Below are 24,981 nucleotides of genomic sequence, written 5' to 3' on the forward strand. Positions count from 1 at the left end.
CACGGGGGTGCCGCAGCGGTAACCGGGGCCAAACAGGCTCCTGTGCCGCGCTAAGCTCACAAGTGACACGTAAGGTCATGATGCCAAGGTGGCTGCAACAACACAGCACTCTTTGACTAAGTATGATCGAAATCTAGTTAAAAAAAAAAAAAAAAGTCATCTATTTTTACCCTTATTAGATTTTTAATTAAGAAAAAAGTTTTGAAGGCAAATTAAAGCAAATATCCCCAATGCTAAGCTTAGCAAGCCTATGTTTTACTGGTTTCCTACTTTGTAGGAATTGGGACCAGTGTTTTAAAAAAAATCTGTTTGAAAAGTGTCAAAGATGATGGTTGGAATGTGGGAGAATGGTTTGGTAGCGACCATTTAGCAATGCGGATCTAAGACTAATCCAGGAAACCTCCCTTTTCACGAGGCCAATTGCTCTTGTGCTATGCACAGGTTGGGGAGAGCGGAGCGCTGCGAAGAGGGAGGGAGCTCTTGGCCTCGCTTTCCTCCTCTTAAACCGCGTTTGCTCCTGGTACCTCTCCTCCTCGTGGTGCTCTCCCCCCATCCCTGTTTGGAGCCCGGCTCTGCCGGTGCCATCCGGAGCGGATCCCGCTGGATCGCTGCCCTTGCTGCGTGCCCGGGAAGGTCCTGTGTGGGGTTTGGAGCCAGGGGAGCGAAACAAGCAGCTCTTCCCGCTGTGCACGCAGGCTGTGGCAGCGCGGAACGGCAAAGGGAGCGTTAAAACGAGCCGTGTCCGCGTGGGCCTTGGGGAGCGCCTGCATGCGGCCTTGGTGGCCCAAGTGTCTCCCTGAACTCGCCACAGGGACTGCCATGGTTTCACCTGTGAAATGGGAAAGGAGGGAACGGGCTCCCGGGCAGGACAGACAACTTCGAAGAGTCTAAAATTTACCTCAGTGCCTTTTTTTTTTTTTTTTTTTTTTTTTTTTTTTCCCTCCTTACATGTAAAAACTTTACATTTGGGCCCAGGAGGAAGTTGGAACAGGGCTGAGGTCTGGAGGCCTCATCGGTCCCTGACACCCCAGCACCTGAAGCACTGTTGGCATGAGGCCGCTTTCCTCCACGGAGGGACAAGGACCTGTCTCCTCCTTCCTTCAAGGTGACTGTTTGGGATATTTTTTTTTTCAGATTTATACTTGAGTTGTTTGTAACTTCTGTTCATTAACCTGAGAGAGCAACTGCATCACCTCGAGCCCCTCGGTGGCACAAATGCCGCTTGGTGCGAGCTCGGCCCAGCTCAGGCTTTAGCCAGGGGTGCAGGAAGGGCCTCCCCGCGGTGCTGTCACCTCCACCCCGACGACCTTCAGCAACGTGGCAGCAGCCCAAGGAGAGCAGTAATTTTTCATGCTCTGGGGCCGTGTTTGCCCCTTTGTAAGAATCCATATTACTTCACTGCGCACTTGTGAAGTGATTTAAATAACATTCATCTAGCGCTTTGGCTCTCACAAGCACTGTATAAATATTTCTGTTCAGTCAAGAGGAACAACACTGCAAAAACTGCCATTGGTTCTGAGAAGCAAGATCCAGAAGCTTGTTTTTAAACTCCTTAGTTTTCTGGCTAAAACTTGTAAGGGTTTCTTTTTCGTTGTTTTCTACCAGAGTTTTGGTGTTTCCCTTTCCCTTCCTAGAACCCAGCATGTCTTAGACATCTGGTAGAAGGCATGGCTTCTTACGCAATTACCGTGAATGCTGCTGAAAACCTCCTGCAAAGGGGAGGGCTGTTTCTTTTGTTTTTGTTTTTTTTCTTCTTTTTTTGAAGACATGGGGCATTTGAAGAATAGGTAACCGTGAACCTCAAAATCTCAGCAGTCAGTTGACCTGTGCCAAGGCACAAGTCTAGGATAGGAGAGTTGCCCCCTTCCTTAAGCGCAAAATACTGTTGGCAGTGCCTTTGGTTAGTATGGTGTGTGTTGCCTAGTTTGTGTGAATTTATTTTTCCTGTTTATTGTAAAACATGTAAAATAATGTGTATAGAATGGAATAGTAAAGCTTCTATGGCAAAGTGAAATGCATTTTTGCAATGCTGTAATTTATTTTTACTACTCCCTAGTAATTCAGTGGCATTTTAAAAAATGTCTCACTTGCGGCTCATTTTTAAAAAATGTCTCACTTGCGGCTTTTTTGAAGGTTCTGAAATTACTTGTTCAGATGCACAGTGTAACAGACAAAGAAAATAAAACTGTCAGTAAATCAATGAATCTCTTCTAACTTATTCATCTGGCGCCCTCCTGTGGTACTTTCATGTATTAAGCCTAAAGCAGAAATCCATCCTAGAAGTGAATACAAGGATGACACTTTTTGTTTTTTCCCCCGTCTTTTATTTTTATGAAAAATGGACAGCTAGAGCAATATTATTAATTGGATCAATTCCAGACATTACAAAAGTCCACGACTTGTCCTTGCATGAATGGGACCTGTATATTATTCTTGATCTGTAGGCACAACACTTTTATAAATAATGAGATCTCATTAATTCTTACACTAGGTTTTTCTCCTATTTTTTCCGGCCAAGCTTTGGAGCCTTCTCAAGGCCTTGAATATATTTCCGAGGTAGCTGGTATTCTTCTGCAATATAAAAAAAGAGTTCATTTCAGGTAAATATTTGGAGTTTAAGTAACCTTGTATCTTGCTATAAGCAGTCCTGGCCTGGTTCTAGAAGGAACTTACCTAGCAGCATCTTGGCCAGATGGTGGATTTGATTGCCTTGGATCTGGACCTGAACTCTGTCTTTTGTTCCTGGTACTGGGGTGATCGTGGCACTGGCCTGTACCCTCTGTTGCAGGATGTTGGCAACACACTGTGGGTCTAGACCATAGAGCTCAAGGTTCTTGATAATTGTCACCTGCAGGTTGTAATAATTATCACCAATGTCACTGCTGTATGTGGCTCAGCTCAGAAAAACAAGCTCAAAACCCATCATTTAAATTTTGTCTTTACCTTCTTATTTGATGATCTCTGTGCTATGGTTATGCTGATGGGCTCAATGTTTCCTTTCCTCACAATGGGTTCTTGTCCAAAAAACGTCACCTGGTGTAAGGGCTGCAGTCGTTCAAGACACCTGAAAGAAGTTTATAGAGGATGTTACCTGCTTTTCACTTAGATCATTACTGGTAAGATTTTACAGTTTGATTCTTGTCAATGAAAACCATCTTTAACTGAGTTAAATATTGTTCAGATAGGCCAATGAAGTGACTGCAGTTTAAAATTCAGCAAAAGCTACTCTCCTTTTAAAATCTTTTTTTTAAATGGTAAAGAGGAAAAACAACTTTAGTAGTCAGCCTGAATACCAATAAATGTGGAAGTATTTTTATTTTACCCGTAGGAAGTAACAACTTCCATAGTTCTGATAATATGGGCTTTGAATCACATGCAATAAATCTACGTAAAGAGTACGTTGGAAAGGTCACCTGCTCAGGAGGTCATCCCACTTCAGGTTTGTGATTTCATCTTGTTCTGATTTATCTAGCAGGCAGTCACACAAAATGGCATTCACCTTTACAAAGCTACAACAGAAAAACAGTGTGTTAGGCACAAGCAAGTTCATTTTTCAACTCTACTATCAACATCTCATGTGGAAACGTGGTAGAACAACTGTCACATCTACTTACTTCTTGTTTGTCTCATCAACCAACTCATTAGCCTTCACATAGTTAATGACGATGTTTCTCACCTCGCTGCTTGACAGGATGCTGCCTTTTCTGGAAGGAAAAAGCAACCTAATTACTACATTAAGAAACAGATGTTGGTTAGACTCGCTAAGCAGAAAAGAGAGAGCAATCACTCCTGCTACATTCAGCAGCAACAACTCAATGAGGCCACCGAGCTCTTCCAATCACCCAGGCACCCTCTTGAAAACCTTCTTTTTGCTATTGCCCTTCCTGGTAGCATTACAGGGCTATCCCCCTGCAGACTAATGGTTAGGCTGCCCAACCTGCAAACGTGGCAGCAGCAGCAATGGTTCTGTTGCCTCTTCACCTCACCATGGTTTTATCTTACTTTTGGAGTGCTCACCTGTGTCCAGATTCCTGGAAGAGCGGGATCATTTTTGCCGAGACGCCGTAGAGCGGGATGATTTCAGGAGCATGGTAAGATTGTTCTCTGTCTTCAGCCTTGCTCTCTTGGGCAGCAGCAACCGAAGAAAACCCTTCAGGTACCGTAAATGTTTTAAGGCTGAAACGATAATTACTGGTAATTAAAATTACCGTAAGTGAAAGGAATGAAACTTATGACTTACATTCACCGTGCTATTCAGAAAGGGAGATCAAGTACAGTATAGATACTAGAGCTAGAAATACCTGATTTCTCTCCTTCCTTTTAAAGACTAATGACCCTCTTAAAGATTATAATCTTCTACTTACTCTGGATGTTTCCAGTCCACTTCCACAATGCTCTCCACACCTTTGCTCAGCTCCTTCACTTGTAAGATCTTCTGATGCTGCATACATTGCAGGAATTTGGAGAACTGAATGAAGGAGCAATCATAAGTGTGGAGAAAACTAGGCATAGGAAATTCCACTTCTTGTGCTTTTAAAGGCTTTTTAAAGTCAGAAAATTAATAAATAAGGCAGCTCTCCCTGCCACCAGCTTCTCTAAACAGCAGTTGCTAAGGAATAGCTAATGCCTCTGTCATGTAAGCTTTCACCTGAAGCTTTTTCTCTCCTTCCATTTTTATTTAAATTAATGCAAAAAAAAAGAAAAGAGAGAGAGAGATCTTACCTTCTTATAGCTTGATTTCTTTATGTCCAGCTGTTGTCCAGCAGGGCTATAGATAGATTTTTAAAACGTTATTTGGTTAGTGGTTGCCCTACATTTCCTCTTGTATCTCGCTGCTTAGGCTAAAATTTTCTGAACAGCAGAAACAGGAATCACAGAGAAAGAATTAATTCAAAAAGCTCTTAGGCAGACCATGATAAATGAAACTAGCGCTGATGTTCCCACATCAAATACTGTGAGAGTGAGCAAAATCTTAGACAGCCTTAGATAAAAACTGATTTTAACTTTTGAGTCAAAAACTTCATCCCAAATATCACATGCTTATTCCACATTTTTAAGGACAAAACCACACTATACAAAGATACTCTTCTTACCACATACCAGCATGAGAACATATGGCTGCGGAGAAATGTGCTGGTCAGTAGAGGAAGATCTGACTTCTTTACTTTGCATTTTAAAGCATGAAAAAAGCACTGGTTAAATAATTCATCCATTTGCTCTGCAGGAAAAAAACAAACAAGCAAAAAGCATAGTAAGTATTCTGTCCTTCCATACGGACAAGGAAGTGTTCTCAAGAATGATACACTTCAGATTGCTTTCACAGCTTTCATTTTGATTTCTATCTTTTACTAAAAAGTCAAATATCTCTTTAACTCTACATCCAAGAGTTACAGAACAAGACCAAGAGACAAAAATTGCACATTCTCAACCCAATTTTGCTGTTTTGCACATTTGGGGCAGGCTTAGTCCCAGATATTCTGCACATGAAGTAACAGCCATCACACCACAGGCAGGTTACACTCTGGACCATGAAACTACCACTATGATAAAAAATGTCTTCCAGGGAAGTAATCGGGATCATGGACACTGGCTTCAGCAAACAGAAGAGCTGTAATGTGGTTCTGTCAGTCTGCAAAAATACCTTGTGGGGTCCTGCTGTCCTCAGCTTCCTGCTGAACCTCTGCAGTGTCCTCTTCAGCTCTTTCTGGAGCTCTGTTCTCACTGAGTTCTTCTTTGCCCATCAGTCTTGCACGGCTGTCTTGCTCCTTCAGGCTCAGATCAGCGATGTCCACGTGCTGCAACGGGTCAGCCGTGCAGTTGACCACAGGCTCTTGCTCTTCCTCATCTTCAGCACTCTCCTTTTCAGCAGGATCTGCTACTGAAGGAGCTAAGGTAGGAGGAGAAGATTTGTCACCTAATTCCCTAAAAAGGAAGAAAAAAGCATAAAATAGCTTTCTGTATACTGCTTCTAAACTCATGGGACAATGAATAAATATCCTCTGATAAAAGACATGAGCAGCTGCATAAATCTTCTGCATTCTCAAAACTACAAAACTTATTTTCTTTCACCTTCCTCCGAAATCGGTATGTTCCCCATGAATCTAAGTTAAAACTGAGCAAACTGGTCAAACTGAAATGTAGAACAACTCATTTCTTTGGTTGAGACTCACAAAGTTGCCTCCTTTCAAGCAAAATCATTTCAGTGTGCCGTTTTAATAGAACGGGCAGATATTTTGAAATCGAAGCACCAGGGATGTGTCGCTTTGTATCTGTAACGATTATATTCAAGTCGAAGGAACTAAATCAAGCAAATTATCCAGGTGCACCTGGATATACACCTACCAGAGATGATCCATGTAGGTATGCAGTATGGCAAACCCCTTCCCTTTCATTCCAGCAGCAAGCATCTCCGTGCTGGACATATTGGCAACTCCAACTGCTACTGGAGCTCTGGGGAAAGAAGAGAGCATCATAGCAGGACACTGCAAATACCCTGTGCTTCTTGGACAAGCACTGGCTGTGCTTCTGTCACATACAGCCACGATAAAAGCTATTTTTACAGAGAAACTTAACTGAATTCTTTTTCTGCAGAATTTTCAACCCTGTTTAAGTCTACTCTGCATTAAATGCAAGGGAACAGGCTTGCCTTTATTTCCTCAAAATCCCCAGGGTCGTCCTTTAAAAAGCACTTTCATTATCAGCTTCTGGGAAAAGCCCCTGAATAAGGAGCCCCGTGTACCTGTTTCCCAAGAGGGTGACGGCGCAGAGCGTGCCCCGCTCCACCTGGGGGAAGCCAGAAGATGGCACTGCGACTCCGGGCAGCATCAGATCTGGGAGAGAACACAGCAACGAGCACTTAGCATTCAGCTTCAACGAGCAGGAGGAAAGCAGCTACCGAAGAAAGATTCGGCCACCCTCCCTTGGCAAGAACACAAGCCTTTCAATAGCTCAGCATGCCCAGGTTCCTGCCTGGAAGGTGGGAGTTCTTGTCTCCAAGCTGTGGAGCAAGGGGGCTGATGCAGGAGGGTGCTGAGACGTCCCCAAGGACAGCAGCAGAGCTCAATGCTCCATCCTCACCTGGCAGGCCCGGAGGCAGGAAGAAAGAGCCTTAACCATCTCCTTGCTAAGCTGCACAGAAACAGAAAGACTCCTTGTGTGCTTCCTTCTGCCTTCCAGAGCTGGGATGAATGGATGGCCACGTGAGTAAAGGAGTTTTCTATGCCTGATGTAGAGCATCACATTATCACTGAGTTATGTTAAGAGAACCTGACCTCCCTCAGAGCAGCTACAACTGGCTGCAGTTTGCAGCCTCGTGGACAGACCTGTGCTCTGTGCTTTGGTTTTGAGGGTATCTCGCTTTTTTTTCTCAGTTATCATGGATTTTCATGTGCATACTGAAACAGGCAACAATATTTTTCCCTTCTACCTGCTATGACAACTGCTTCCAGCAAATCTAGAAAGCAGGCTGCAATCGCAACCAGGGTCCCCACCTCTAGGGACAGAAACCACCTAAAGACCTCAACATATCAGGGTAAGCACGTAAATAACCAGGGAAGGCAGGAGCTACTTGCATTAACAGAACAGACAGCTGAGAGCAGCAGTGCCTTGTGATTGCTCCTCTTAAGGCAGTGCTCCCCTAATTCCCTTCACTTTCCCTGCGCTGCAGGGCTGGAAACTCTGCTGCTTTTTCCTGCTCCTCTCTTCCTCTCCTGGCCATTGTGTCGTAGGGAGCTCCTTATCTCTGCATCTTCCCAGAGGTAGCCTGGTTGCCAAGGGAGATGAATGACCAGCAGCCCTTTCATCAACCTCCTTCCCCCTTTAGGACTTTCCTTTTTTATTTTCCCCCAGAAAACAGGTCAGTGCAAGTCAGCAGCAGGGCTTGCTCAGATGTTTACCGCATCTACGCACTCACCCGCTTTATTTCGCTAGGAGCAAAGTGAACAGAGGGACTTGAGCACTTACACTCTAGATATTTTGTCATGGAAAGAAGGACATCTCTTTCTACACGTACGCTTCCATTTACGGACGAAGGCCACAGTGGCTGAAATTTAATCTGCTGCTGGTTGAGCAGTTCTGCAATTTCAGTTGATAAAAGCCTGACTATCATGAGTCTGAACTGCATCCAAAGCAGCCTCCAGAAAATGGACTTTCCTATTAGTGTTGGCCCATAACTAAATTGTAGAGCTAGTAATCCAGGAATTCAAATCCAACCTCACCTGCACAATCCACAATTTACTCATTATCCATGGAATAAACCAGCTCACCTCTGAATTGACAGAGAAGCAAGGTAGCAGCAGATGAACTCAGCTGCCCAAGATGAGTTATAATAAACCCAAACCAGCAACACAGATAGTTCATTGTCCCAGTTCAGAGTTGTTACTCAAATTCACACCCTGGGAAGATATTCCAAATCTGAGTCTCTCAGAACAGAGGAATTCATTTAAAAACCTTGACATACTTTGTTTCATTCACAAACTTACCTACTGCTAATTTATATTCCCTTTGGGAGATCAACAAGAAATACTTTGTGAAAAATGAACCTTTCCTGTTATTTGTTTCAAGTACATTTTTGACTCTGGGACAGAGAGCATCACAAAAGCTGTGTTGTGGAATACCAATTTCCAAAGACGACTGCTTTTTACCGTGCAACATAACAAAGTTTTAGTTCTCCTACCTGCTCCTCCTGCAAGTTTCTGTAGCACTGGGGGCCATGTTGAAAAAGCAGGGAGAAGATCCGGATAGGCCCACAGAGTGTACACTGTCCCAAAACAGAAGCAAATTTAAAGATGCATCACCAAAAACTTCTCTAGCTGTTGCCTCTTGTCATTTCTAAGACTAAGCAGTGTAGTACTAACCACAGTTAAATACTATTCTGCCACTCAGGTATTCAATAAATCTGAAGTCAGAACAATTCTAAAATAACTAGTATATGCGAAGAAGAAAAACTGCCAATGAATTCAAGCTTCCATGGATTATTGTAAATGATATATTACAGATATTTTGTATTATTTTCCTTAAATCAGGGACACTTTGAGCTAGGGGAAGAATTGCTGGGTGTGTTGGGGGAAGGAATAGGGGGAAGAGCAGAGTACCAGAACAATTTGTTGCCTAATTCCAAGGATGCCTAGAAGTGAACATCACGCTTCTAGCAATTACAGCTTGCAGTTACTGGACAAAAAGGGAAAAGGGGCTAGGACACCACTAATCTATGACTCACAAGACTCGTTTCCCAGACATTCTTGGACCCTGTCACCTCTCAGCATCTCAATTTCCTTCTAGCACAAAGAATCCAGAAGTCCTGCTGGATTTACACAGATGTTGGGAGCATAAATACATTACTGTGAAGATGCTATGGTGAGGGGACACATACAAGCACTTAAAACACAAGCACAATTGGGGGGAAAGGGTTGGAGTCCAAAAGGTAAAGAGGGAGGGAGAATTCCTTTAATCCACTTCCCGTACCTGTTGGATACAGAGCTTTTTCAATTTCAAACAGAACTGGGTTCTTGTTGTTTGCATAAACAGTAACGGCCTCGCCTTTGTGAGTGTGTATTTTGATGACATTAAGTTCCTCTTTGTTTGGAATAAACTCTGTCAGTTGTTCAGTACTGAGGTTAGGAAAAGCCGCTGCAACATCGGTCCGGAGTTTTCTCCTGCGAAGATAAATCACGGCTGTGTTACAAAACCATATAGACCACCTCCTCAATAATCACCAGCTTCTGCTTTTTGGTTATTCACGAGATTCCCATTTCCATTGTATTTTTCCTCCCAGAGAAGCTAATTTGAAGCGTTTGTGTCTGGGTTTGCACATGAAAGAGTCGCGCGCTGGGATAGTGTGGGGAGAAACAGGCTTGTCCTGCTCTCCCTCCCGAAGCGCCTGCTCGTGGCGGCTGTCGCTGGTTTGTCACTAACTTCAAAAACTGCCCCAAAACTCGAGCACAAACCGGGCAGCCCCAGACCTTGCCCTTGACGTCAAAAGTCACTTAAAAAACAGCTCAATTATGGTCGCACCTCCAAGCCAAAAAGAAAAAAGGGAGAGAAACTGTTTTAGGCTTAGAAGAGTGACGCTGTTTTGGCACAAACAAGGGGAGAAGCTGCCCCGCTCCAAGGCTCCTGTGCTCCTCGCTGCGTGGCCCCGTCTCGCTGTGGGAATCGGGCGGTTTTGGGGCGCTTTCTGGTGATTTCTGCACCGGGATGGCCTGGATTTCAGCGATCTGCGCTAGAAACCCGCCGGGTCGGCGCGCGCCCGGCGGGGTCTCGCGGCGGGGAAGGCGCCGGGGCCGCTCCGCGCCGCTCCGCGCGGGGCCGCGGGGCACTCACCGGTCCGAGCCCTTGATGGCGGAGCTGGCCCTCACCCTGAGCGCCTTGGCGAACATGGCGGCGCTCAGCCCGCCGGCGCCGCCATGCCGCGCTCCCCGCCGCAAAGCGTCCGGCTGGAAACCGCCGCCCCGCCGGCGCGGCCCGGCCTGGGCCGGGGGGAAACGGGCAGGCAAGCCCTGTGCGCGGCTACACCCTGACGAGGGCGCTCGGGGCCATTTTTTTTTTGTTATTATTATTATTTTTAATGCATTTTTTGCAACGAGGTTTTCTGTCAGTCGTGGGGGGAGGCGGCCGCCACGCAGCGCCCGCTCAGCAAGCCCCACCCCCAGGCGCTGCAAGCCCCGCCCCATCTCGGCAAGCCCCACCCCCGCTGACGTAACCCCGCCCCACCGTGGCGTCACGGCCCAGCGGGCGCCGCCGCGCATGCGCCGGGAGGGAGGGGCCGGTTCCCGTGGCAACGGGCGGGCCCCGCTGCCGCCGCCGCCGCTGCCGCCGGGCCGGGCCCAGAGGCGCCGCCGGCAGCCGCGCAGCCCGGCCGGGAGCAGCGCAGCTCGCTCGGGGGCCGCGCTGGAAAGCGGAGCGGCGGCGCCCGGCCAGGCCCGGCGGGGCGGCGAGGAGGAAGAGGAGCAGCAGCAGCGGCGGCGGCAGCGGCGGCGCGAAGGGGGATGGGGCGCGCGGCCCGCCGGCCGCCACCCCCCCGCCATGATGCTGCTGGGCAGGAAGCCCGAGGCGCCCCTCAGCGCAGGTGGGCCCGGCAGGTTCCCCTCGGTTGAGCCCCAAAATCCGCCCCGGCTCCGCTCGGCTGGGGCAGCCCGCGGCACCGGGCCGGCCGGGGGCTGAGCACGCGCCTCGTCCCGCGGCTTGGGAGAAACCGCTTGTTGCTCCCCGAGGCCGCGGTCGTTAATGAGCAATTAGTAATTAGCGAACGGCGAGGCCGCTGTCGGTGGCGGCTGCGGAAATAATTCGTGAAATAATTCTGCCGAGGCCGTGGCTGGGGCAACGGCGGGGAAGCGGCGAGGGTTTTGTTTTGTAGCAGGGGCGTTAAAATGGGTGAAGGGGAAAAAAAAAAACCTCAGAACAGGTTGTTCTGTCCCTCAGAACAGCCCATTCCTGGTGTGGGATCCCCAGGAAAGGCTGTTCCGGGACCCTCCTGTGGCTTCACTCCACACATCCCCGCTCCTCTCCCCCATATCATTTTTATAAAGCTAAGCTGCTCCTTCTGATTTCCCCCATATCGTTTTTATAAAGCTAAGCTGCTTTAAAGGGTAACTCTCTCAAGTATTTAACTGCATGCTTTTTAATTTTATTGTTGTAGCTGTAAATGAGGCTAGTTTGGGATTATCCTGCTTAAAGTGGGGAGCGGGGGGAAGGGAGCGTATGGGTTAATGTTTCCTGGGAAAAAATCTGCAGCGCAAAAGTTAATAAAAATGCCCCAGATTAAAAGAGAAGTAAGTGGAGATTTGCAAAAAGATTTGTGCTGTTTTGTGGTAAAATACAAACTTAATGCCCAAGTTAAACTTGAAGGATTATTTTTTAATTACTAAATGAATGGAAGCTGCAGGTTTTGCTGAGCAAACTGTGTGATGTGAGATGCACTTTTAGCATTTTAAGTTATTGTGCCAGTGTATGAATGGTTGTGACTAATCAGTTTCTATATGGGACACTTCCAGGCAGATTTGCAGATGGATTATATGACTCCTATATGAGGATAGATCAGGTTAGGTACCAAGAGTCTACAAATGAAGAACAGAGCCCCTCAGGACTCCCTTCCTTTGGAAGATCTAATGTGAGTATTTTAAAGGTCTTCTGGGTCTTCATATTGTGTTGACTGGCATAGAAGATAGCCAAATAATCATATATTTCACTGTACACAGTAAAATAATAGAATGGGGGTGTTGCAGCTGTGTGATAGCTTATTGACATGCTTGCCTTTTGTAGGCTTAAAAAGAATGTGGTATTGTGTTCAGCACAGAACTTGCTGCGTAGCATTAGAAATCCTACTTTATTGTCCTCTGCTCATATTTGAGTCAAGAAAATTATTTTACAGGTTGTTGAAATGTTCTACTATATCACTTTTTTTAAAGTCCTAAGGTGCAGTGTTTAAGTGAACTGTGTATATAAAAAAAGGCAGTGAAAAGCTTCAACAGGGTTGCCACTTAGCTTGTCAGTCATTTCTTGACAGCTAATAGCAAGTTTATCAAGAAAATAACCTGGCAGCCCTTGATTTGTGAAAGCAAGCTGATGAAAGAAGGCTGATGTTGCCCAGAAATCAACTTGCTTTTCATGAAGCCTTTCTGCATTCAAATTAAGATTGATCTATAGTTGTGTGTTATGGTCGTGTTCTGGTACTCACTACTTGTACCTGTTGAATCAGGTTTGAGATACAATCCCGGTGTTTTTTTTTTTTATTAAGAAATAATTCAGGGGAAGTGGAATCACAAATTTCTTTTGTATTTCGATCTCGATGGGAAGGGCTCTGGAGCGGACGCTCGTCCCGGAGCTCCTTGTCTAGAGGCGAACAACAGAGCGAGAGGCAGCCCCAGCGCCGACCCCCGTGCGGGCAGTGCTGAGCTCCCGGCCAGAGGCGGCTCTGACTCAGCGCGGGCGGAGCCGGCAGGGCAGGCGGGAATTTAAAAGCTGTGAAACTGCCTTTTTGGCTCAGATCTCGAAGGGAAGGGCTCTGGAGCGGACGCTCGTCCCGGAGCTCCTTGTCTAGAGGCGAACAACAGAGCGAGAGGCAGCCCCAGCGCCGACCCCCGTGCGGGCAGTGCTGAGCTCCCGGCCAGAGGCGGCTCTGACTCAGCGCGGGCGGAGCCGGCAGGGCAGGCGGGAATTTAAAAGCTGTGAAACTGCCTTTTTGGCTCAGATCTCGAAGGGAAGGGCTCTGGAGCGGACGCTCGTCCCGGAGCTCCTTGTCTAGAGGCGAACAACAGAGCGAGAGGCAGCCCCAGCGCCGACCCCCGTGCGGGCAGTGCTGAGCTCCCGGCCAGAGGCGGCTCTGACTCAGCGCGGGCGGAGCCGGCAGGGCAGGCGGGAATTTAAAAGCTGTGAAACTGCCTTTTTGGCTCAGATCTCGAAGGGAAGGGCTCTGGAGCGGACGCTCGTCCCGGAGCTCCTTGTCTAGAGGCGAACAACAGAGCGAGAGGCAGCCCCAGCGCCGACCCCCGTGCGGGCAGTGCTGAGCTCCCGGCCAGAGGCGGCTCTGACTCAGCGCGGGCGGAGCCGGCAGGGCAGGCGGGAATTCAAAAGCTGCCCCCAGGGAGCGCGAGCGACCAGGAGCGCGGCGAACAGAGCGGGCAAACAGAGCGTGGCGCGCCAGGGAGGGCGTGGCGCGGCAGTTAGCGCGGCAGTTTGCGCAGGCAGGAGGTGTGGGCAGGGGTCAGGGAGTAAGGGTCAGGTAAAGACATGGTCTCCACTCGGCAGAGAGCTTCCGCCAGGAAGACTGTGGCGACCCAGACTGAACCGCCACAGAAACATGCAGCGGTCCAGGCTGCTGGCTGCGGGGAATGCCTGGGCCTCTCCATGTTACCGGGGAGTGGCGAAAGCACAGCCTGCCTCAGGTGTGAGCAGGTGGATGACCTGCTCAGCCTGGTGGCGGAGCTAAAGGAGGAGGTAGAACGACTGAGGGCCATCAGGGAATGCGAAAGGGAAATCGACTGGTGGAGCTGCATCCTGCAGTCTTCCCAGGGAAGCTACCCTCAGAACTCCCCAATTCAGTCAGAAAGTCCAGTGCCCTCTTGCCCTAGGGTAGAGGGGGTGGACTTAACAGTTTCCAGGGACGACCAACAATGGAAACGGGTCCCCACTCGAGGTGGCAGAAGATCCCCTCCACAGCCCACCTCACCTCCACCGGTGACCACGTTCAACAGGTACGAGGCCCTGGAACATGTCAATCAGATAGAGGAGGCCTTGAACCAAGGCCCGTCTAAGGGGATCTCTACACAGGGGCAGTCTAATCCATGCAGCAAGGCTGCTCCCCCTAAAGTGAGAAGGAGCACCCGGAAGAAGCGGCGGGTGATCGTCGTGGGTGACTCCACGCTGCAGGGCACGGAGGCACCGATATGTAGACCGGACCCCTCATCCAGAGAGGTCTGCTGCTTACCTGGGGCCAAAATAAAGGATATCACAGAAAGGCTCCCAAGAATTGTTCAGGAGTCGGACTATTATCCTCTACTATTGATTCATGTGGGTGCTAATGATGCCATGGGGAAAATGAGGGACGTCAAGCAAGACTTCAGAGCCCTAGGGATGGCCATCAAAGGTACAGGTGCCCAGGTGGTGTTCTCCTCCATTCTGCCAACGAGGGGAATGGACTCAAGGAGGAGAAGGCGAATATGGCAGCTTAACAACTGGCTGCGCCGCTGGACCTGGCAACAGGGTTTCGGCTTCTACGACCATGGGTCTCTGTTTGATGACCAACAGCTAGTGGGGAACGATGGTACTCATCTTAGCAAGAGGGGCACACGTCTCTTTGCAAAAAGGCTGGCCAACCTGGTTAGGAGGGCTTTAAACTAGGCAAGAAGGGGGAAGGGGAGTGGCACACTGACGCGGCAAGCAGTACCGCACAGCCCAGGTCAGATGGCATCCAGCGGGAGTATGGTAGTGGGGAAGTGAGGGTAGGAAATGATCACAGAGGGTCCTCTTTCACCCCTCCTGGGAAACCTGTGGCCTCTGTTGCTTCCCTGAAATGCCTGTATACCAATGCGCGAAGCATGGGGAATAAGCAGGATGAACTGGAGATCTGTGTGCGGTCCCAGCGTCATGATCTCATCGGAATCACAGAGACGTGGTGGGATAGCTCGCATGACTGGAGCGCTGCCATGGAAGGCTATGTGCTCTTTAGGAAGGACAGGCTGGGAAGGCGAGGTGGTGGAGTTGCTCTTTATGTGAGAGAGCAACTGGAATGCATGGAGCTCAACCTGGGAGTCGAGGATGAGCGAGTTGAGAGCTTGTGGGTAAGGATTAGAGGGCAGGCTAATGTGGGAGACACTGTGGTGGGTGTCTGCTACCGGCCACCTGACCAAGACGAGGAGGTTGATGAGGCCTTCTATAGGCAGCTGGATGTTGCCTCACGGTCACAGGCCCTGGTTCTCATGGGGGACTTCAACTACCCCGACATCAACTGGGAGGACAACACAGCCAGGCATAAGCAGTCCTGGAGGTTCCTGCAGAGCGTCGACGATAACTTTTTGACGCAGGTTGTGGAGGAGCCGACGAGGAGAGGTGGGCTACTGGACCTCGTGCTATCAAATAGGGAGGGCCTAGTAGGAGATGTGAAGGTGGGGGGTAGCCTCGGCTGCAGTGACCATGAGTTGGTGGAGTTCACGATTCAGCGAGGAGGAGGCAGGGCTGTAAGTAGCCTTGCGACGATGGACTTCAGGAGGGCCAACTTTAGCCTCTTCAGAGACCTCCTCGGTAGAATCCCATGGGCTAGTGCTCTAGAAGGCAGGGGGGCCCAAGAGAGCTGGTTAGTTTTCAAGCGGCACTTTCTCCACGTCCAGCAACAGTGCATCCCTGTGTGTAGGAAGGGAGGCAGAGGGGGCAGGCGACCTGCGTGGATGAGCCGGGAGCTTGTGGCAATGCTCAAGCAGAAGGCAGCGGTATACAGAATGTGGAAAAAAGGACAGGCCCCCTGGGAGAAATACAGGAACGTAGTCAGGGAGTGCAGAGATGCGACAAGGAAAGCTAAGGCACGTCTGGAAGGCAAGCTGGCAAGGGACGTTAAAAATAACAAAAAAAAATTCTTCAAATACATTAACAGCAAAAGGAAGATCAGGGAAAACGTGGGTCCGCTGGAGGACGGGATGGGCACCTTGGTTACAAATAACACAGAAAAAGCAGAGTTGCTCAATGCCTTCTTTGCTTCGGTGTTTACCAAGGGCAGCCCTTTAGAGACCCAGGCCCTAGAGGCAAGAGAAGAAGCTGGTGGAGAGGAAGACTTGCCCTGGGTAGAGGAAGATTGGGTCAGAGAGCATCTAAGGAACCTCGATACCCAAAAATCCATGGGCCCTGATGGGATGCACCCCAGAGTGCTGCGGGAGCTGGCAGATGCCATAGCTAAGCCGCTCTCCATCATCTTTGAAAGATCCTGGAGAACAGGGGAGGTGCCGGAAGACTGGAAGAAGGCCAATGTCACGCCAGTCTTCAAAAAAGGCAAGAAGGAGGACCCAGGCAACTACAGGCCAGTCAGCCTCACCTCCGTCCCCGGAAAAGTGATGGAACGGCTCATACTGGCCGTTGTCTCCAGGCACATGGAGGACAAGAAGGTGCTCAAGAGTAGTCAGCATGGATTCACCAAGGGAAAATCTTGCCTGACTAACCTGGTAGCCTTCTATGATGAAATGACCAGCTGGATAGACGAGGGGAGAGCGGTGGATGTCGTCTATCTCGACTTCACCAAGGCTTTTGACACCGTCCCTCACAACATCCTCCTGGGCAAGCTCCGGAAGTGTGGGATAGATGAGTGGACAGTGAGATGGATTAGGAACTGGCTGGATGGCAGGGCCCAGAGAGTGGTGATCAGCGGTGCAGAGTCTAGTTGGAGGCCTGTGGCTAGTGGGGTCCCCCAGGGGTCAGTCCTTGGTCCAGTCCTGTTCAATTTATTCATCAATGACCTGGATGAAGGCACAGAGTGCTCCCTCAGCAAGTTTGCTGATGATACCAAACTGGGAGGAGTAGCCGATACCCCAGAGGGCTGTGCTGCCATCCAGAGGGACCTGGACAGACTGGACAACTGGGCGGTGAAAAACCTCATGCAATTCAACAAGGCCAAGTGCAAGGTCCTGCACCTGGGGAGGAATAACCCCAGACACCAGTACAGGCTGGGAACCGACCTTCTGGAGAGCAGCTCTGCGGAGAAAGACCTGGGTGTCATGGTGGACGACAAGTTGACCATGAGGCAGCAGTGTGCCCTCGTGGCCAAGAAGGCCAATGGGATCCTGGGCTGCATTAAGAAGAGCGTCTCCAGCAGGTCGAGGGAGGTGATCCTGCCCCTCTACTCAGCCCTGGTGAGGCCACATCTGGAGTATTGTGTCCAGTTCTGGGCTCCACAGTACAAGAGGGATGTGGAGCTGCTGGAGAGAGTCCAGCGCAGGGCTACAAGGATGATCAGGGGCCTGGAACATCTGCCCTATGAGGAGAGGCTGAGGGAGCTGGGCCTGTTCAGCCTGGAGAAGAGAAGGCTGAGAGGGGATCTAATCAGTGTATATAAATACCTCAAGGGAGGGAGTGCAGAGGACGGGGATGGTCTCTTTTCAGTGGTGGCCACTGATAGGACTAGAGGAAATGGCCGGAAACTGAAACATCAAAAATTCCATAGGAACTTAAGGAAAAATTTCTTAACAGTGAGGGTGACAGAGCACTGGAACAGGCTGCCCAGAGAGGTTGTGGAGTCTCCTTCTCTGGAGATCTTCAAAACCCGCTTGGATGCAGTCCTGTGCCACGTGCTCTAGGTGTCCCTGCGTATGCAGGGGGGTTGGACTAGATGATCTCTAGAGGTCCCTTCCAACCCTAAGCATTCTATGATTCTATGATTCTATGATTTAAGAAGTCAGAATAAGAGCGACTTTGGGACTCTATCATGTCGCTAGAATCCATGACACTGTTAACACTTGTAAAATATTTATGTAAGCAGGATTAATGTGGTACATACTGCATTTTTGAAGTCTTGGTGCTTAATTCATTCATTCAGCTACAAGAGGCTTCTTCACAGAGGCCTTGCTGATATAAACTGCTGTGGAGATGTTCTCCGTCAGGACAGTTGTCTGCAAATGTGTACTCGTGTTTATTCAGCACGTACAATGATAAAAAGCTGCTTCTGTTGTGCATAAAATTGAAACCCACATAGTGACAATATCAAGTCTTGATTTCAAAGATGGAAGTAAGACTTATTCCATAGGGACAGGCTTTTTTTTTTTCCTCCTCCTCCCACCCCAACTTTATAAACCAAACAAATATGAACCTTGTTCCATGCTTATGTTCTCTGTTTATTTGTAAACCTACTCTCTGTGTCTGTTTAATGTGAACAGACTTTCAGCGAGCTCTCAAAACACGCACGTCGTCCTTATCTCGGCGTTTCAGCCAGACCCGAAGAAAAAGGTGTTTATCCAAGTTCCCAGGGTGGAGGTGTGGTGTGTTTCTTGTTGCGTGGGACGGGCGAGTGCTTTTTGGTGGTTTGTTTTCCTTTGAGTTTCTGGAAGGGCTCGTCCCTTGCAGTGTGCTCTGTGTCTGCATTGATACCGCTCCGAGCGGGGGGACTCGTTAAGTTTTGGATGGCCTGGACCCCGTTGGTCTGGGACAGCCTTGCGGGAAGTGCCTGTTTGCTGGGCTGCTGAGCAAGAGCGGGTGTTTCAGGGCAGCACCAACAAATGGACTCTTGAAAGAGAGGTGCGTGGTTGTCTTTGGCAAGAATTATCACTTCCCTTATTTACCGAGTGTGCTGTGATGTTGGACTGTATGTAACTAAAAAGGAATTCAATTTTATTCCTGTGGAGCTACAGTTTTTTTTTTTCTTTTGCTCAATTCCTGTGTAGCTATTTCAGTTTCCAGAGTTTTGGTTTGGCATGTGTCTCAAATCTTTATTTTTAGATTAAAGGCCAGAATGGAAAACAGATGTTGCTACACTAGCCATGGCCTCTTCAGTGCTGCATGGGATAAAATAACACCTCTCGCTGTCTGTCAGTGTGGAGGGTCACTGGGTTGAAAAGGGGGAATAGCTGCAGCCACAAGTAAGGAACAGAATTGTAGGAATTCAGTCTGTGAAAATAACAAGGTTGAAAACTTGCATAGTGCTTTGCTCATTTTTTATATTCTTGATACATTAATTTCAAGTCTAAATAAAATATGATGGTAAGAGGCAGCTGTTACTCAAACTTTGAGAGTGGTAAAACATATTTTTGATTATTTAGTTTCTAAGTCTATTCTCAAATACAATAATTCAGCTGTCAAGCTTGTAAAAGGGAGTCGTGGATACAGTGCTGTAAACAATGTGTTTTCTGTAGTGTGCTTGCTGGTGCTGCGGGTGTTTTCTGCTTTGTGATTGTTTGTTTTTTCAGTCTTGTCCTGGTTTGTCATCCTTCTGCTTCTTGGTTACTCCGTCTTTGTGTCACTTGCTGTCATTTGCTTGTCTTCCTTTGGCACTGCTGTCTTTGCGATATTCCCAACACTTCTCCAGCAATCCGTGTTATGCTGCGTGTTTCAGACAGGTGCAAACTGCATCTGTTGGCGGTTGTGTTTTCTGCACCCACACTTAAAGCTAAACTTAGCTGCTCCCCCGGCTGTTTTCAGGCTGCGTGCATTCCGGCCGGGATAGGTAGTGTGCCCTTGCCTGGGCCACTGCTGAGGGTTTACCCTTTATGGACTCAAAAATACACCGCGTTTATATATATTCTTGGTCGAGTAAGTTGTATTCTCCTTGCATACCCATTGATTACTGCTCTTGTAACATGAGTTAATTTAGGGAATGAATCCAGCATTTTATGTTCATTCCTAGTAGAAAAGCAAAATGTGCTGGTGTTACAGCTCTTGTTTTATGTCCTATTGGTTGTTATTCTTGGTTCCTACTGTAAAAGATAACAGGAAGCTTATTTGTTGTTTTCCCATCTCTAGGTTAATAGCCACAAAGTTGCAATGAAGGATCACCCTCTGACTGGAAGCCAGGTCAAAGTTGAGCAATTATTTGAGGACTCTGGCAACAGAAGAAGTAGCACTCTGCAGTCTGCAGGAATTAATAGTACAGAAAGAGCTCTTCCTTCCCTGACAAAAGATAAAAATGTAGATGGTTTAAGCACTTCTAAATGTCCTGGCAGTTCCTTAAAAGCGCACAAAACCGTTTCCCAGGCTCCAGAACAAGCTGTCAAACAGTACAAACATCAGTTATCTGCTTATGAGCAGCAAGAGATATTTAATTTTTCTGAAATTTATTTTGTGGGTCCAGCTGCAAAAAAGAGGCAAGGAGTAATAGGTGGCCCCAACAACGGAGGCTATGATGATGATCAAGGCAGCTATATTCATGTGCCCCATGACCACCTTGCTTACCGGTATGAAGTGCTCAAAATCATTGGAAAGGGCAGTTTTGGGCAAGTTGCTAAAGTCTATGATCATAAACTCCACCAGCACTTAGCCTTAAAGATGGTTCGCAACGAAAAGAGATTCCATCGCCAAGCTGCCGAAGAAATCCGGATTTTGGAGCATCTGAAGAAGCAGGATAAAACTGGCAGTATGAATGTTATTCACATGCTGGAAAGCTTCACTTTTCGCAACCACATCTGTATGACCTTCGAACTCCTGAGTATGAACCTGTACGAGCTGATTAAAAGAAATAAGTTTCAGGGGTTCAGCATCCAGCTGGTGCGCAAGTTTGCCCACTCTATATTGCAGTGTTTGGATGCTCTCTATAGAAACAAAATCATCCACTGTGACTTGAAGCCAGAAAACATCCTCCTCAAGCAGCAAGGGAGGAGTGGAATCAAGGTCATAGATTTTGGGTCCAGCTGTTTTGAGCACCAAAGAGTCTACACGTACATTCAGTCTCGCTTTTACAGGGCACCCGAGGTAATTCTGGGAAGCCGCTATGGGATGCCCATAGATATGTGGAGTTTTGGCTGCATTCTGGTGGAGCTATTGACTGGATACCCTCTTTTTCCCGGCGAGGATGAGGGAGACCAATTGGCTTGTATGATGGAACTGCTTGGAATGCCACCGCAGAAGCTCCTGGATCAATCCAAGCGAGCCAAGAACTTCATCAACTCCAAGGGCCATCCTCGCTACTGCACGGTGACCACGCACGCGGACGGCAGGGTGACCCTCAACGGGAGCCGCTCGCGCAGGGGGAAGCTCCGCGGTGCTCCAGGGAACAAAGACTGGGTGACAGCATTAAAAGGCTGCGACGATCCCTTGTTCGTGGACTTCCTCAAAGAATGTCTCAGCTGGGATCCTACCGTGCGCATGACGCCGAGTCAAGCTTTGAGGCACCCTTGGATTTGTAAACGAGCGCCCAAACCACCCAGCACTGACAAAACCTCCAGCAAACGGACACCTAACTACACAGCTCCCTTCCCGGGAATAGGTTCCAAGTTGCCTCCGGTGGTTGGAGTAGCAAACAAGCTGAGGGCTAATTTAACAGCCGACTCCAACGGCGGGATACCTCTATGTACTGTGCTACCCAAACTGGTTAGTTAATAGAGGATTATGTATTTCCAGAATACATACCTTGTGTTTTAATTGTTTGTTAATAACATGTAAGGAAGTTAAATGCAGAGGTTTTTAATGGATTTACCTTTTTTAAATGCTAAATCTTGAATATAAAAAAAAATCAATCAAAATAGAAACATTTAAAGGGCTAACTTCTATCAATTTTTTTTCAGTTTCAATGTGGTGCATATTACATTACTTGATAAGTCAGCACATCTGTTACTTTGAGTAAGATGCCACTTTAGCAGATGTGCTGTTTAATAATGCTGGTTTAGAAATCAGACTATTTCTTATCAAGACGGTTCAACAGATTTTTTTGGCACAAGATGGCAAGGGAAAATTGATTTTTAAAATCAATTCTTTAAGTCAATCCCCATGTGAACTCTCGTTATTTTGGAGAGATATTTTACAGCTATTATCAAAAGCACAAATGTGTTAATGTAAAGCATTAGCAAGTTGTTTGCAAAACAGCTCAATGTTTGAAGATTTTGTTTTCTCTGCACTGCTTTTCCCTCATGCATTCTGGCTGAGACTTAAAAAAAAAAAATACTACAGGATATAGGTACCAGCGCAATTTGGTGACAAAATGTCACAGTATGATATTTAAAAGGAGCCTAGAAATGTCACAAAACACATGGTATATCTTCATAAAACTTCCGACTTCTGCAGACTTGCTATTTCCCTTAAAAATCTCTGAAAAACCAGTAAGGGAATTAAAGATCAGAACTGGCCCATCCCATTACAAGTATGGGCCAGTTTGTTCAGGGCTAATTAATTAATTACGTATTTATTTGGAGCTTGAATTTAAGTATCCAGTTTTGCTAGTTGTGTTTTTTACTATTTTTTTTTTCCTTCCCTGTGTCATTTCCAAAACAGAAATGTTGAACTTAAAGAAACTGTTGATGCTAGAGGCTACTTTGTACCTGTTTGAGATTCTGGTCATTTAATTTTTTTTGTGCGTGTACGTGTGTGTTTAGAGTGAATGCCACTGAATGACATGGAGCTTTTTCCATAAAAATGCAACACACCATCCCTGTCAGACAAGTGAGGTTTTAAGGGCCAGCACTGCAACTAGAACCCATATGTGGGACAGGCCTAATAATTAGAAGAGTCCTCTGAAATCCAAGCATGATCTGTGAAATGTCAGCAAGGACTGATAAGGTGCAGAAGACAGGTAGATCTAAATCAGAATATGCTATGGGAAGAATTGCTTTATTTCTAATTGTTTCTCTTCAAGCATTTGAAAGAGAGATGTCTTAAGTTTTTGCATGCTTGAAGTATATAAGCTTGTATTTCCTCTTTATCTTCCAAGAACCTAAAATAGTGGTGTGACCTGTAATAACAACAGCACAGCTCTCAGGTTGTTCTCCTTGGAGCCATATGGCTTAACTTCATTTACAGAAACATCTGATCTGTTGCCAGGTGCTTGAAGACAATTTTAAATACAATTTAGAATTTTTAAGAACAGAGGGTTTTATATTTAATGAGTTTCTCTGCTGCAGGTTTTTAATGACAAAACTAGGAGTCTCTCTGTATATGCAATCAAAGGAATTATCTGTGTGATCCTTAAGTCAACCAAATGTTCAACATAAGACCCTTGTTCTGAGAAGATGGGGCTGCATTTTCTCCTCTGCTGTGTTTAATTTGAGTTCTGGGGATGTGCTGTGTTAAAACAACTCCGAAAGGCAGAGCTCAAGAGCCCAGGCTCCAAACTTTCCAAGACTGTTGTTTAAAACCGAGATTCTTATTTATTTAACTCTTCCAAGTTACTTTGCCTTACCAGTGTCAATCCAGTAAGCTGAGTAATGGTATTAAAATAGAAGTCCAGCTTTTATCCGTGCAGCCACAAGACGACCAGCGTGTACAGTATGTTTGTGGTTCACTTCTTAATGATGCACGACCAATGCTCTTTTTACTTGACTCAGTTAAATTCTATTTGAATGGAAAATCAGGGAAGCCAATTGTATAGAAGTGCCAAAAGATACCCTGAATTCCATACATTCTTTAATAGATGCGGCACATTTTAAGAGCATTTTTTGCTCTGTGCTCTTCCCTGTGTGTCCCTTTCATGAACCATGCCCGGGGAATGAGAAGGAAGGAGCTTGGAGGAGCCTTGGTCGGATGAGGAAGGAGGTGGAGGAAGGAGCACCCTGTGTGCTGGGCTGTGCAGGGCTGGGCTGCTGAGACTTTGTGCTAGGAGCTGCACAAACAGCAGGCAAAACAGCCTGTCTCTTGGCAAGAATGAATATTTTCCTGGTTCCAAAATATTTTTTCACCTAACAAATGCTAAACTTTAATTATTCCGCTAGGAATTGGGAATTGATTGCTATAAGGTACCTTCTAACAGCCTTCTGCATACCTCAGTGCTGTGTGGGTTTCAGCCATGTGGGAAGGGATGGCCCCAAACCGCAGCGAACACAGTTGACTATTTCCTCATTGCTTCCATTTGTTAAGCCTCATTTTTCTTTGTAAAATCTTTGCTTTCGAAGAACAGTGTTTCCCAGTCCTGCAGACCAGGAAACCACTCGAAAGGGACGATAAATCTCACGTGAGAACAATTTAAAGGAGATAATAAGTCTTGTGCATGGGGGAAAGCCTGGGACTCGTCCGTGTAAGTTCTTTGCATGTTGAAGCCCCGGGAGGTGGCACAGGGCTTGGACACGGTCACACACAGTATTGGACAGTGTCACTTAGAGGTGGCAGCCGCGCTGGCTTGACTAAGGTACAGCCGAACCTCACAGCTCTACTTCATTTTTGGAAAGGTCAATGTTAACGAGGTCTCAAATCGCCAGAAATTCATCCATCTGGCTATTTGTGGCACTGTGTGGCTTGTTAAAAGCAATATAAACCTAAACTTGACCAAACAGCAAGAGAATAGCTTTGCTTTTTGTGGCAGCTCTGCTTTGCAGGTTGTTAGTCTGCCAGCGAGGCTCTACTGTTACTTAAAGCACAAAACGTAGCACAAACCATGCAAAAATGCCTCGGGTTTACACCAAAGCGCTGTCACCCTTCTAGGACTTTTATTAAAGTCGCTTGAACTTTTAGTTTCCTGCGATGCTTGCGCTTCCCGCGCAGTTCCTGGGAATAAGGGCGCCGTGGGTGTCCGGGTGCGCTTCCCGGCCGTTCCCGCTCCGCGTCGGAGCGGCCGCTGCCTCCTTGCCTGTCCGTGTGTCGGCACGGGGGGTATTTTGGCACTATGCGCCGCGGGGTCGCGGCCAGGCGCCGGGGCGGCCCTACGGGCTCCGCGTTGACGCTGCGATCGGCTCTGCGGCTCCTCCGCGTCGAGCAGCTGCCCCGCTGCAGCCTTTGGTTTCCTTCTGACCCGCTTTGAATGCGAATTCTGGCAGCGGCAGAGTTCAGAACAAAGCAATCGGGAAGTTTCGAGGCAGTTTTTATGAAGGAGTGGGTGTGTTGCTCAATCTGAAGCTGTTCACAGGAACTGTGACCTGCTAGGACTTTGGTGCATTTGCA

The 24,981-nt window shown here is 47.5% G+C and overlaps 2 protein-coding genes across 3 annotated transcripts; one reads left to right on the forward strand and one right to left on the reverse strand.

Moving 5' to 3' along the window:
* Positions 1-2,491: 2,491 nt before the first annotated feature.
* Positions 2,492-10,520, reverse strand: EIF2D (eukaryotic translation initiation factor 2D). 2 transcript variants are annotated; one of them, XM_088526906.1, is made up of 15 exons: positions 10,321-10,519; positions 9,463-9,653; positions 8,675-8,758; positions 6,740-6,830; positions 6,343-6,450; positions 5,642-5,922; positions 5,101-5,218; positions 4,723-4,768; positions 4,365-4,468; positions 4,018-4,176; positions 3,615-3,704; positions 3,414-3,509; positions 2,944-3,064; positions 2,674-2,848; positions 2,492-2,571 (listed from the first exon to the last, which is right to left on the reverse strand). In XM_088526906.1, exons 1-15 carry the CDS (start codon positions 10,374-10,376, stop codon positions 2,501-2,503), a joined length of 1,791 nt encoding a protein of 596 aa, XP_088383032.1. In that variant the 5' UTR covers positions 10,377-10,519; the 3' UTR covers positions 2,492-2,500. The 2 variants fall into 2 exon arrangements, with proteins under 2 accessions (XP_088383032.1, XP_088383033.1); XM_088526907.1 differs by lacking the exon at positions 8,675-8,758 and having other exon boundaries at positions 10,321-10,520.
* A 401-nt stretch (positions 10,521-10,921) lies between these two features.
* Positions 10,922-23,119, forward strand: DYRK3 (dual specificity tyrosine phosphorylation regulated kinase 3). The gene is made up of 3 exons (XM_088526908.1): positions 10,922-11,065; positions 11,991-12,106; positions 19,927-23,119. Exons 1-3 carry the CDS (start codon positions 11,023-11,025, stop codon positions 21,496-21,498), a joined length of 1,731 nt encoding a protein of 576 aa, XP_088383034.1. The 5' UTR covers positions 10,922-11,022; the 3' UTR covers positions 21,499-23,119.
* The last annotated feature ends 1,862 nt before the right edge of the window (positions 23,120-24,981 follow it).

Source organism: Tinamus guttatus, unplaced genomic scaffold (assembly GCF_059628265.1).
Source record: "Tinamus guttatus ecotype Peru unplaced genomic scaffold, ASM5962826v1 Tinamus_guttatus_pri_ptg000259l, whole genome shotgun sequence".
Classification (NCBI taxonomy): Eukaryota; Metazoa; Chordata; class Aves; order Tinamiformes; family Tinamidae; genus Tinamus; species Tinamus guttatus.